General features: G+C 44.4%; 1 protein-coding gene across 5 annotated transcripts in view; it reads right to left on the bottom strand.

The window, feature by feature from the left end:
* The window catches only part of CLIP1 (CAP-Gly domain containing linker protein 1), a 112,144-nt gene that overhangs the window by 58,168 nt on the left and 40,102 nt on the right, over window positions 1–13,874 (bottom strand). For all 5 annotated transcript variants that reach the window (XM_074356058.1, XM_074356054.1, XM_074356056.1 and 2 more), the window contains exons 4-7: window positions 7,041–7,165; window positions 5,158–5,380; window positions 1,446–1,643; window positions 722–825 (exon numbers count right to left, since the gene is read on the bottom strand). In XM_074356058.1, the coding sequence (XP_074212159.1) occupies window positions 722–825; window positions 1,446–1,643; window positions 5,158–5,380; window positions 7,041–7,165 (650 nt within the window). The remainder of the gene's footprint in view (window positions 1–721; window positions 826–1,445; window positions 1,644–5,157; window positions 5,381–7,040; window positions 7,166–13,874) is intronic.

Raw genomic sequence — 13,874 nt, 5'->3', positions numbered from 1 at the left:
CACTGTACTGTACCCCTCTGTACCCCCTACCACAGCAGTGCTTCTGACAGCCCTAAGCACACAGCTGTCCTACATAACCACTGCATTAAGTCACCACCATCAGAAATAACACAAGATGGCATTAAATGCAGCAGAGGACAAACGTCCCATGACTCAGATGGTTTCCATGAACACACTCTTTTCAGAGATCTTGTTTGTTCACAGCCTTAAAAAAATGTTTTATTTAAAAAAAAAACAAACCTTTTATGAGAACCAAACTTGCTCTCTCTGTCTCACACAATTTAGCATTGATTGCATCCTGACCTGGGTAACTCTCTCACTGCAAGTCTTTTCCTGTTAAGGTGGTGTTTCTCAAGGACAGGACCCTCTGTCATCCGCCAGACACAATACAGCTTCACTAGATGTGTAGAAGGTGTTTCATAAATACCAGGTAACTGGGCCTAAAACATCCTCTCACCAGGAGTGGCTCCAGGTGAAGCTGGAGGATGCTTGGCACACAGCAGGTGCTCAATAAACAGTTAAATTAATCAGGGCATGTCTAGCTGATTCGAAACTTCAAAAAAAGGAGTCAAATTAAAGGAAACCCTCCTCACACAGTATGAAGAGTTCACGCTCCTCCACACACAGTCATTCCTTTGGTTCTAAGGGTCTGACACCCACAGGGCTGTTAATGGGGAAGTTCTCTCTAAGGTCATTTAAGAGGAGAAGAGTTTGGGATCACCTTTTCTCCTCTTCAAGCTGGTTGAGAAGCTCCACCTTCTCTCTGTCGGCAGCTTCCACCATGGCTCGCAGCTGGTCCATCTTGGCCTCCAATTCCAGGACGTGCTGGGGAAGGCAAGGGCGTCGGTGAGTGGCCTCCCTGTGACCCAGATGCGGGCTCAGGGATGCCTCCAAAGAGCTACAGCTAAGTGGTACCACCATGGGTCGGCATTACTCAAAAACCCTTTCACATCAAGATGCTTTCTATGATTCTAACAGGCTATTCTCGGCAGCATTCCTGGAAGCCAGATGATGAAAAACCACACCATTAAAGCCATAGGGGACGATGTTAAAATAACTCTCATCTTTTTTGAAGCTGGAACTCATACAAGGAAAAATCCACAGAAGAGCAGTTGTAGTCACTGGTCAGGTCCTAGCACACAAGCTCAGCTGACACACACAGGCCAAGAGACCCGTATGTAGAGACCCAGAGTGTGGGAGACTGGAGAAGAACAGAGCTTCATCTTAATGATGACGCCCACCAGTACCCCAGGGCACAGCTTTCAAACTAGCCTAGCAGAGACGTTCACGCTCATCTCCAGTGCTCTCAAGACCAGCTCCTGGCTCCAAGCACCGGGTACACTGTTCAGCCTCCTCCCTCAACTTAGAAACCATCACCGTCTCCGCAGTGAGATCAGCTCAGAACCCGTCACCGTCTCCGCAACACAGTCAGTGCCAGACTTCACCTGGTCGTGTCCGTCCCGGGCCAGAGCTAGCTCCTGCTCTATCTCCCCCACGTGGCTCGTGGCCTTGGCCACCTCCGCCCTCTCTAGATCCCGTTCGGCCAGCAGCTGCTCAATGTGCTGCTGCTTCTCCTTCAGGGCCTCCTGCAGGGCCGTGGTGCCGGAGATCTTCCTGGCGTAACGGGAGGAGGTTTCGGTCAACTGCAAAGGAAAGGTAGAGAAATGAAGGGCCATGATGCTACGGGGAGGTGCAGAGGGAGCAGAGCATGCATGGCGTGCGTCTCCTCGGCAAAGCAGAAGCGCTGCCCCGATCATTAGGAAAGGCTTCTTGGCAACGGAACAAGACAGCACGTGCCTCCTGTCTGGAAATTTCACAAAGAACACATCAATGTACAGAGGCCACGGAACAACCGGGGAGATCTTTAGGAGGAGAAGTGGCTCAAGACCAAAGGTGCCCTGAGCTCGGATGACAGGGCCTGGCGGGAATCTAGAAGAATTCCTCGGGACCCACGTAAGCTTCTCTAGACCCCATCTCGGCCTGAGCTTCATTAATAGTCATTTTCTTGTTGTGACAGTTTGGCCAATTTTTTCATCCTTAGGCTTGAGGAGGAGACTCTTTCCAACTTCTTAAGCTTCTAAATACCATTGAGTGACCAAGAGGCCACACTCGGAGTCACAGACTTCCTTCAATTGATTACACAGTTGGATCTTTGTCACGATTTTCCTCATCTTTCTTTCAAAATGAGAGGCAGTGGTGATTTCACCCGGGAATCCAGCCTTCAGGACCTGATTCCCAGTCACCAGGGAGATATGTGAGGATAAGAGGCAAAGGAAATCTGTAGCTGCCTTCAAAAGCATGTGTGAGTGGAGAGTGAGGTGCACACAGAGAAAAGGGGTGCAGGACAGAGAAAAGTGGGGAGAGAGAAACTTGTGGAGAAAGAGATGCAGGGGAGGGGCAGAGAGAGAAAAAGCGGGGAACGGAGGGGAAGGGGGGGAAACGAGGGGAGGGAGAGAGACTGGTGGGTGAGGCGGGGGCAAAGCTCACTTCACCTCAGTCGTCTGTTAATCTCTGCTGTTGCACAGACCCGATTGCTCCACCTTGAGGCTAACAGTCTTGTAAAAAACCAGAGGAAATAACCTGTTAAGTGTTAGTAGGTAATTTGGGAAAGCTGAATGAGATTCCTCCAAGCTGGGCTCCTGGGGCTCGACAAGTCCAGGAAAGGCCTTGTGCCTCAGCAAGCGTTTCTCCGTAGCCGTTTACTTGGCAATTGCTGGCTCCAGACCCAGGCCGCTCGACTTCATCCTCTGTAATCGAAGCCTCCTTTGCCACCTGAACACTCTTCTCGCCCCCGTCTACCCGAGCCCCCAACCAGGATGCAGACTCACAGTGAGGATCTGCCATCAGATAGGCAACCTGACAGCTATGAGAGCAAAGTAAACCCAAATGGTCCTTCACTATTTCTATTTAGTGAAATTTCTTGAATTACTTAAATATAAGGGGGGGGGGAATTTCTGTTCTTTCAACCATCTTACCATAACTTTCCAATTTCTTCCTGAATACAGAGTATGAGGTCCCCACGCCCTGTGCAGAATTTCAAGGGGAACACAGCGACACCTGTTGGACATCAGGCAAACTACCTGCTGGAGGGAATTCAGTTTCAACCTTAGATTGCACTACATTCCTTTCGATAATGTCTTTTCGAAGCTGGGTTTTGGCTACTGCCAGGACGAAAAGCAAGTACTGCGCAAAAATCAACGTGGCACAGGATATGAGGGTGACCGTGTTCAGTAAGAATCCAAGGTTTGCAGGGCCCAACAGGAGAGGGCAACCTAGGATTAAGTAATTGTGGCTTTTTAAGAATGAATTTAAAATATTACTTTTTCTTTCAATGAATGCTATCTTTTTTTTCTGAGCAGCTACTAAACTGTTAGGACATAAATATTAAGTTGTTTGGACCTAATTACTTACTAAATAGAACTGTCAGCTATTTCTTTTGGCCTACGGGCACTGTGAAAAAATAACTGAGACTTAAATGTTCTGTGAAACCAGAAAGTTTGAATACCTCTGTGCTCAATAATTTCAGAAGATCATTTTGCATTAAAGAATCTTTGGGAGATACAGATATATAGGATCACATTGCTGAGATGTGTTATTAGGAAGTCACACCTTCAATTACCCAATGTTTTTCATATTTTCTTTTATGGTGATTTTTGGTTTAGAAACTACAGCCACTCTGCAAAGACATACAGAAACAAGCTGTTTTACAAGGCAAGGGGACTCTTTTCTCTTTTGGTGGTTTTCTTCACTGAATGAGGTGAGCTAAGAGGAATAAGAACTGGTCTAAAAAGTAAGAAGAGAGGTTGGGGGAGCAGGGAGGGCTTGGTTATTCTCCAAAGAAATGGACACCTAATTACAACATAATAAAAATTACTAAAGAAAGAATTCTTCATCCAGAGTAGACACTCGCACGGAACTGCTTCTGGGTTAGCGACGTTAACCAGTTAAGCGCATCAGAGTCCGCTGACCCACTGTGGACTCTGAACCAGGCTTTGGCCAAACGGGGGCTTTTCTTCACCTCCATTTCATTCAAACATTCAAGAAGTTCTGGGCAGGCTTTTCTCATGAAGTCCAGTTGTAGTTTTTCTGTGGAAGATGCAGGCGTCCTTCTATGTGCAACATGACAGAGTCCGAGCAGGTATGTTACCTGAGCATACGAGGAAGAGTCCGGCTGGCTGCAGAGGAACATGACCCCTACTTTAAAGAAAGGCTCCTCCGCCTTGCCCTCCCCTGCCCAAGGTCAATGGAAAGAAGGCCAAAGGGGATCTAGGGCCAGCAGCCTTGCTCCCCAGTCACGTCACGTCACATTCTAATTCCTGTCTTAGTCCAGAGTCGCAAGGCAGAGGTCCAGAATTCAGGCTGGAGTACACTCTTACGTGGCCATTTCAAATTTAAACAGTATTTGCCTTGCTTCAAGTGAATAAACTCAGGGGCGGGGGTAGGGCAGGGAGATGAAGCCAAAAAGTCATTGCTTTGACCCTAAAAAATTGGAAGTTGACACACAGAATGAGATGTTGCCTATTTTCTTTTGATTCTGATGAGTTTATCTCACTGAGCTAAACGGGAAAGAGAGGAAAAGAGGAAGAGGGAGTGGGAGGAGTAGGTGGTGAGAGGAGACAAAGCAAAACACGGCTCTTCCCAGCATCCTTTCCAGTTCCCTAAGGTCCCCTCTGCATCCTCCGGCCTGAGTCAGGAGGGCTCCACACACTAACTGCTTTCAGAGGGTGAGACCGTATTAACGTCACATTAAAATTCTAAGAACGTGCCTTTTCTCAAAATACTTTAGTTCCTAAGATTGTTTGAAGTCAAAGAGACCCACGTCCTTGAGGAAAAGGATCCCTCCAGTCTTCCTATCATCCTTGTGCCAGAACGATTTCAGGATGAAGGACCATCGCGTATGTTAGACTAGGGAGCAGCTTCCACAGATTCACCAAGAACTGTTACATCTTAAAGCCCTGAGAACCTGAAAAGAGCTGTTAAAACTACTTCAAAACTTGTATTTTTGTTAGTTTCTTTGTGAAATTTGTTAGGATTTTCACAAGCTACAACTAACACTTAGTACAAGGGCAAGGGGAGATTTGATATTTCCTGGAGCAAAGCAGGCGTGCCAACAGGGGGCATAGAGAGCGCGCAGCAGGAGGAGGGAGGGAGGCTCACCAATCCTGTCCGACTGGGCTTGCTGCTCACGGAGGAGGCCACGGAGCTCAGGGAGCTGAGCGAGGAGGCTGAAGGGCTGCGCTTCAGGCTGGCGGGTGTGGTGGCCATCACCCGCCTCACTGCAGCGGCCTTGGCTTTGGCTGGCGTAGTGGAAGGGAAGCCAATCTTGGTCACTTTGTGGACAGGAGCAAACAGGCCATATTTGGGTTGACACTGAAAATATCTTTAGAAAACAACACAGTAACAAAAAATGCAACTTAATGACAAGAGATAACAACTATAACCAAAAAGCTCTCCTAACTCCTAACTTATGACCAGTCTGCTGTGAATTCTGCCAACAAGCCGGGGTGACGCATTCACTCGTATGTAGGTTAATAAATAACAGTGTAAATAACAGGTAAATAATAAACAGTGTGTTTCAGGAAACACACTAGGAAATAAAAATACAAAACAGAGAGACGGAATCACACATCTGTTACTAAGATTCTACGCAAAGGGAAGACATTTCTACTGTCTGATAAACATGCAACAGAGGAGTCCAACAATCCAGTGACCCCACTTAATAAAACTTTGCCAAACAAAGGGAAAAAGAAGTCAAACAAGCACCTAACTAGTGATTCACTAAAGTAAAGGGGGGGAATTGTCAACCAGTAAGTCAGTCATCGGACTGACACTGGAGATCCTATGACTCTAGAGAATGATAACATCTTAACACCTAGGACGGCGTCCCTGCAGTACCTTGCAGTAACCTACAATGAAGAAGAATATGAAAACAGACATATGTACGTACGTGAATGACTGAAACGTTACGTTGTACACCAGAAAGTGACACCTTGTAAAGTGACTATACATCAATTAAAAGAATAAAAGAAATTACAATGCAAAGCAAAAAAAAAAAAAAAGGGATGACTTCATAATTGATGTAGCACCAATAAAATGTATCTCCTCCAGGCACTGTGATTGTATTTGGGGCATAGGGTCTATACGCTCATGATCAGTCCGCATACATTTTGTGAGTAAAATGTTACCTACGACACTTCATACTACTAAAAATCATATACCACACCAGTGCCCAAGGCCGTCAAAGCATTCTGAAAGAAGTGTGGGAAATGCCTCTTGCATTCATTTGCATTACTTAACTCCCGTCCTACCCCTGGGAGGCGAGAGTGGGGTTACCCTCACAGTGGAAGAGGTGTGCCTGCTGTCAGTTCTCTCGCACAGGACAGAATTCTCGTCGTCAGATATGAAGGCACATTTTGCCTTCTTGTCCTAACAAAGCCAGCTTCCTTCTCTTCACTCCCCCACCCCCGATGCCCAGAAACTCACTCAGACGTTGACTGCGATCAAGGGGAGAGAAGCCAAAAGAACGACAGAGTATTTCCTTTCTATTTAGAAAAATAAAATGAAAATACTGTATATGATCCTCTAGTGGTGGGATCATGTCATTACTGTAACACAGACTACAGACTTCAGGTGATACTGATGTGTCAGTGGAGGGCCATCAGTTGTAATAAAGGCACGGCTCGGGTGCAGGAAGCTGGAGACAGGGAGGCTGTGCATGTGGCGGGGTAGAGGGGAGGTAGGTGGGAAATCTCTGTACCTTCCTCTCAGCTCTGCTGTGAACCTAAAACTGCTCTGAGGAAATAGAGCCTTAAAAATAAATAAATAAGCCGAATGCTTGTTCAGATGCATTACAAATATGACTAAGAAAGACAGTCGAAAGAACTCCAGTACTAGCGGGGGAGAAAATCAGTGATGAGCCTTAGGAAATAAAAGCCCGGCTCCTCAAAACATTCGCGTCCGTTTCATTGCACACAGCGGGTGGGACCCGCTTGAACACCTTTGCATGCAAGAGGGAGACGAGATTCCAACCGTGAACAAACCTTGTTCCAGCAACAGCCCCGTCGTTCTTCCCAAGAGGCTCGTCTAACTCCACGCCACACCACTCCCCCTTCGCGAAGTCTGTCTCCCCGAGAAACCGGACCACGCCGGCCTTCGTGCCACCAACCTGGAGGAAGAGAGTTAAAATGGAGAGATGAACACAGGCACCATCCTACAGTGTGGTCCTTTGCAGCTGCAGCCAATAACTGAGGGCTGTGTTCCATCGTTTCTTTTTGTTTGGGGGGGATTAGGTTTATTTATTGGGGGGGGTGATTAGGTCTACTTATGTATTTATTTTAGAGGAGGTACTGGGGATTGAACCCAGGACCTCGTGCATGGTAAGCATGTGCTCTGCCACTGAGCTCTACCCTCCCCGCTGCCATTCTTTTTTTATTTCAAATACTCATTTCATCATATTCTCCCTTGTGCACATGAGAACACACAGATGAGGCTGAGTCTTATTAAGATTTCAAAAGTTCAGTATTTGTGCTACTGACACAGCATCTTAATTACCGCTACTTCACAGTCTGCATCTGACTTGCTAGTGCTGGTTTCCCCGACTGCTCTTCTTCTCTGAACATTCTTTGATTTTCTTTTTTCTAAGTTTCTTTTTTTTTTCAATTAAAAAAAAATTCTCCAATTATAAGAGAGATGGGTCACCGTGGGCGACTAAGAACATTAGAAGCAAAGAAACGTGCCACCTGTATTCTCTGCACCAGAGCAGAGGCCAGAGCAGGCACTGCTGACATCCTGGCTCGTGTTCCCGCTATGCCGTGGCGGTTGTTCAGCACCCACCGTACAGATGTACCACGCACTTCACCCAGCCTTTGTTTGGGATGTTCACACTTTTCTTATTCATTTAAAAAAAACCTCTTGGGGGTTGGGTCTAGCTCAGTGGTAGAGCTCACACTCAATGTGCACGAGCTCCTGGGTTCAATCCCCAGCACCTCCTCTGAAAATAAATAAATCTAACTATCCTCCAAACCACAAAAACAAAAAACAAAACAAAACAAAAAATACCTCTTCATAATGAACAGAATTTATTCTTAAACAGCCAGTACATTCTCATGGTTCAAAAAAAATTGTTAAATATAAGTACAGATGAAGGGCAGAGTGTCTCTGACTGAACTCTTGTCCGGACCTGCCCCCTCTCACCATCACAGGGGACCACCGCTCCTGATTCATAGTGCGTCATTCCTCCCAGCATTTCTCCATGCATATAAAAGCACATGTTAGATTTATATTTTCCTTCCTCCCTTTCATTTTCACACAAAAGCCAGCATACTGCACGCACTGCCTGCACCTTGCTTTATTCCCCATCAAGACAGGACGTCCGCCCTTGTGTTAAAAGCACACATCCTTCCACCCTATGGCTTCACTGAAATTTATTAAATCAGCCCCTACTGGGAGACACTGAGGTTACACACGTTTAATATTTAAAAATCATTTTGGCTAATTTTTTTAAAAGTCCAATGGGACTGTGTTAAATGAAGCTTACCTTGGGAAGGTAACTTACTGATCTTTACAAGAAACCAGCTTTTAGGGTTTTCATTTTTCTTTTTGATGTTCTGTGTTTAATTCACTTTTTATCTATTTCCTTTTTCCTACTTCTCTGTGGTTTATTACTCTTTTCTCCCTAATGTCTTAAGACCAATACTAATTTACTTTTTAATACCAAGGGCATTTGTTTCTAATTTTTCTCTGAATATAGCTTTCTGTGAGTTTGAGATGATAAACGTTTTTTTCCAACTGCATTTAACCTTTGTTGAAGATGGAAAGTGTTAAAGCCTCAAAGCTATATACTTTTTCTCTGCAAGAGAAACTCTGTGAAACTGATCGGAGGAACCAAAGCAGTTATGGTTTAAAGTACCCCGGACAGGACGGACAGAGGGCAGGAGCGCCCGGACACTCCAGAAACGTCCTGGGGCCATGGTCGGTGTCACTGAGGAAGGAGGGAGCTGGAGGCTGGAGAAACGCCACGCAGGAACCCCACTGTGCCGAGCCCAGGAAGCACTCAACACACCTCTGCTGAAGAAATGAAAGGTGACCTTCTCCGCGGGGCACTACCCAGAAGAGGCCACTTTTCCATGTAAACCCACAAAAAGGAAAAAAGATACTCCACGGCTGAAAAAGATGGCTCAGAAGTAAGCAAAGGATGAAATATGCTAAACATAGACTAAGCCTGGGCTCTAGTCTGTTAATTAGTCAAGTCGCTCAATTTCTAAATCTTAGTTTCCTCATAAGCAAACTGGGAATAATTATAGGACAGCTGAGAGGATTAAACAAAAAGATCCACATAAAACTGCTCAGTGCCGGGTCAGATAGACAGCCAGGGTGCCCGTGCTGAGGACAGGACCAGCTCCAGATCCAGCAGACGGGACCTTTAACACCCCTCCGGTAACCACGGACTGTACCAACAGCCCCCCACACACAGCTGGCCCCTGCTTGCCCCGTCCTCTCAGAGCAGCAGGCTAGCCAGCGTCACATGAGCAGAACCCAGCACATTAGTTAAAGATGATGCAATCTCCTCGGATGATCTGTTGAATTCTTTGCGGGTGAGTCTAAGTCACTGTCCTGACAATTGTTTTACTGGGAGGCGTCTAACAGGCTGTGGGCAGTAAATTCTCTAAACAATCCACAGGCTTCATCCAGGTCAGAAGCTTTGTAACAAATTACCACAAATAACAGATCAGCAACTTTTCTCTAAATGTAGGTAATAGAATATTACCTACAAAATTAAAAATGCCTGAAAATAAAAAAAAAAAAGATGCCATTCAGTTTGTTTCAAATGGATGCTTACTACTTCCTAGAATGAGCAGTCTTCTTATGCTTTTTCCTCCCACCTAACTTGGAATTCTTGACTCATCCAACAGATAATATGCTTTCCTTTTTCCCTATAATAGATCTTTAGTAATTATTCAACAGAGGAAGTCCCATGAAGTCCAAAAATCACTCAAACTCTTTTCTGTTTAATCATTGTTAAGTCAAATTTTTTTCTAAACATTTAAACATGATTTTATCAAGTTACATTTCACTTCTCATGTGTCCAGAGAACCCAGAGTATTCTAGTACGTGCATTTACATTAAGTATAAGCCACAGTTTTCAAATCTATGTTTTAGGGGCAGATATCAAGATTATTAAAGAAAAAAATTTTACAACATTGAAACAAAAACAAAATCAAAATGGCCAGCACAAATAACTACCACTCATTCTCTTTACTTTCAGAATACGTAACTCCTAACACTGTGGTCAACATTAAGTCAACATTAGAAATCACTACTGGAGACCAAATTAATTTAAACTAGAAACTCAGCTAAAGGAAAACCTAGCTGTGTCCATGGTTTAGCAAATCTCAGATTTTTAAGTTCTCACTCATTTATTCAATATGTATTTCTTGCATGCCTGGGCCCTTAGGATACAAACAGACAGAATACAGCGTTGGCCACTGACAGAGAAATTCAAACAAATAATTCCAGTAAAAAGTGACAAGCACTTTAAGAGGTTTCTATGAAATGCTGTGGGAACAGAGACTAACACCCTCCTTGTAAACTTACCTTGTGGAACAAAACCCTGACAAATTCTGCTGGGCTAATGAATGGGTCCACAAACAGGAAACAGGAAACATTTAACCCTCTCTGAACTCTCCCATCTACTTATCAAGTCCCAAACAAGCAGTTTAACCTCACTGTGCCTCAGCTCATGAAGCTATAAAACATCCAATGAGTGGTCACAAGGGACTGTTTCACAGGGACTCTGTGAGCAACAGAATTTTGCGAGATGGCATCTTATTTGCCATATTATAAATTAAGCAGCTCATTTAAAAAGATAAATAAGGCCAATTGGAGTTTACCAAATATAAATTTAGCCCTGACGTAAAACTTAATCACCTGGGAGATGACCGTGCCAGTGCAGGTACTGAACGTTACCTCAACTAGAGAGCCATCCAACTTCGGGCAGCCCTACTGGGCGCCTCTCCCACAAGAAAGGTAAGATCCACACGGCCCGGTTTTCATCCCCTGGGCCGAACAGCACCTCTTGTCACACTTCACAGTGCTACTCCTCCCCTTGAAGGGTATAATGCGACAACAGTATTTAAAACCCTCTGATTCCTTCAGTACTATTTTGTGAGTACCTACTATGTGCCGGGCGGGCATGGTTCTACGTGCTGGGGATAAGACAGTGAATGAGATCAAAGTTTCCAGTCTTTCATGGAGCCTACATCCTGGTCAGGGGAAGATAAGACAACGAACACATAACTAAATGAGAAGATCACTTTAAATACGTAGATGGCTATGAAAAACACAACATGGGAATGTGATGATGCTGGGAAGGGCCTTTAGTTGGGGGGACAGGGAAAGGATCTTTGAGATGACCTCTGAGCCAAGACTCAAGGACTATAAGACATCAGTCCTGCCAAGACCTGGGAGCCGAACATTCCAAGCAGAAGAAAGAGCAAATCCTAAGGTGGGAACGAGTCCGGGCACTGAAGAAACAGCAAGGAGGCCAGTGTAGCTGCAGTGGAGTGAGAAGGGAGGTGAGCGGAGGGCTGAGGTGGGAAGGGTGGGCAGGCTCAGATCATCAGGCCCTACAGGTCTTCAGAAGGGATTTAGATTTAGATTTTAAACGCAGTGGGACATCCATTAGATAACACTGCGCTGGTCTGGGTCACTGCCAAATCTATAGCACCTAGAAAAATGCGTGGCACACAGCAGACACTCACGTACTTACTGGGAGTTAAATACAGCTGTTACAGCCGGCAAGTTTTCTCTAGGCCAAATAAACAGTCCATTTCTTTCACTATTCCCTTTATGTCATCATTTCGATTCTCTCAATCTATAAAATATGATGGTAAGTAAATCCCTTTAAAAAACTAAAAGAGCAGATGATGTACAATGGATATTCTACTTCCAACTCCCCTGGAGCAGGGAAACAAAAGATAACACAGTGAGGAAGACACCAGTTAGAAGTTATGCTTGACTTGTGCTTCTCACTCTTGAAATGACGCTTCCTCTCTGAAAAGCATAGTAACTCCTTCAGGATCCAGGACCCCGAGAATACCAAGAAACGGGGGGGGGGGTTAACTTGTTACCATAGAGAGTAGGCATAGAACTGCCCTTTAATATAAGATTATAAGCACCAAAAATGTGACATGTTAAACTATAAGCATGAATTCCTTTAAAATTTTTTAAATTAAAACTAAATAAATAGGTGAGTAGATAAATGTGGTATATCCCTAAAACGGAATATATCCAGTCATAAAGAGCAGTGAACCTTTAAAACACTATGCTAAGCAAAAGAAGCAGACATTACAAAACTACATATTATAAAGAGGCACTTATAGGAAATAATCTTGAAAGGCAAATCTACAGAGACAGAAGGCAGATCAGTGATCGCCTGGGGCTGGAGGTGAGAGGCGGAAAATGACTTGCAAACTGGCATGAGGGAACTTCTGGGGTGGATTACAGTGACTGCATAACCCTATACATGCATGCATTAAAAATCACTGAATTGTACACTTACAATGGATGCATAAATTATACCTTCATAAAACTATTTTTAAAAGGAGATAAATATAAGATATGTTTAGCTTAAAATAAAAGACAGGGGTAATGGATGTACATTAGAGCAGTAGGAATGTGTGGGATCCCCTGAGGGGCTAGCAATACAGAAAACCAAAATGCCACCTGGGTGTCACACAGCATTTCTTTATCTACTTTTTAAAAGACGTACCAAGATGTACAGAGACACCAGTATGCCCAACCACCAGATTAATTTCGTCATACTACTCGCAGTGCTTCTAGAGGACTACCACGAGAAATGAGCCAACGTGTAACAGCTAAGCATACTGTGTACGCACAAATGTCTCTTGCAAAAGGTTATCTGGGAACTAGGAAGAAGTCAAACAAATCCATTCTCCATCCCTGGGAACCTGCAAAGAAAATTTCTACATTTTTCTATCCCTGTACACTCCTATTCAAAACACTTTGCATAAACTCCTGAAAACACCAATGAAACAAAAAAGCAACAAAACTCAGTGTATTCCATGGTTATGATTTTCAAAATAGGCAGTTTAGGCAAATGTACTTCTACAAATAGTTCACTTTTTTTCTTCAAAAAAAATTTTTTTAATGAAAGTACTGGGGATTGAACCCAGGGCCTCATGCATGCTAAGCATGTGCTCTACCACTGAGCTATACCACCCCCAAATATTTCACTTTAAAAAAATCTACTTGTAACTGTTTAAACATTTAACCGACACCTCCCCCAAAATGAACCCCTACTAGCCCTGAGGTTGATGGAAGTGTAGACTATTGAACTGCCAATCACATTATGATACAGCACTAAGATTAAAAAGTATCCCACTTGACCAAAATGATATTAGCAAAGTCTACTTTTCTAATCTACATGTTTCATAAGTTACAAAGAGTCTCAGGCTCAAGATATTTTTGTAATTATGCTTCAAGAATTCACAAAAGCAGTATTAGATGTTGGAAGATGTGGTCTAGCAACAGGCATTTAAACACTAGACGCAGGCCTGGGCAGTGGTCAGACTCTCCTCTAAGTCCCAGAGCTTGTCAGGGTAAACTGCCTCCTCAACCCAGAAACCCCCAAGCCCCAGGGCCTAGTCAAAGTTCTCAAGGCACAGATACCAGCTTTGATGTCTTTGGTGTTAAGACACTGGCTTAGGTTTGCAAAAAGAACCTAATTTCACGGTGATCAGCCAAGCCCAGGTACTGAGCCCTGTAGAAAACTTTCAAGACTGTGAAAAGAGCACTGGTGTAGGCAGACAGGACACCACCATGCAGGGGAACAGCTTTCAGCGCATCACTCTGAC

The sequence above is a fragment of the Camelus bactrianus genome, chromosome 32, assembly GCF_048773025.1.
Source record: "Camelus bactrianus isolate YW-2024 breed Bactrian camel chromosome 32, ASM4877302v1, whole genome shotgun sequence".
NCBI lineage: Eukaryota > Metazoa > Chordata > Mammalia > Artiodactyla > Camelidae > Camelus > Camelus bactrianus.
Note: the sequence above shows the minus strand (reverse complement) of the source record. Positions and strands in the feature narration are given on the sequence as shown.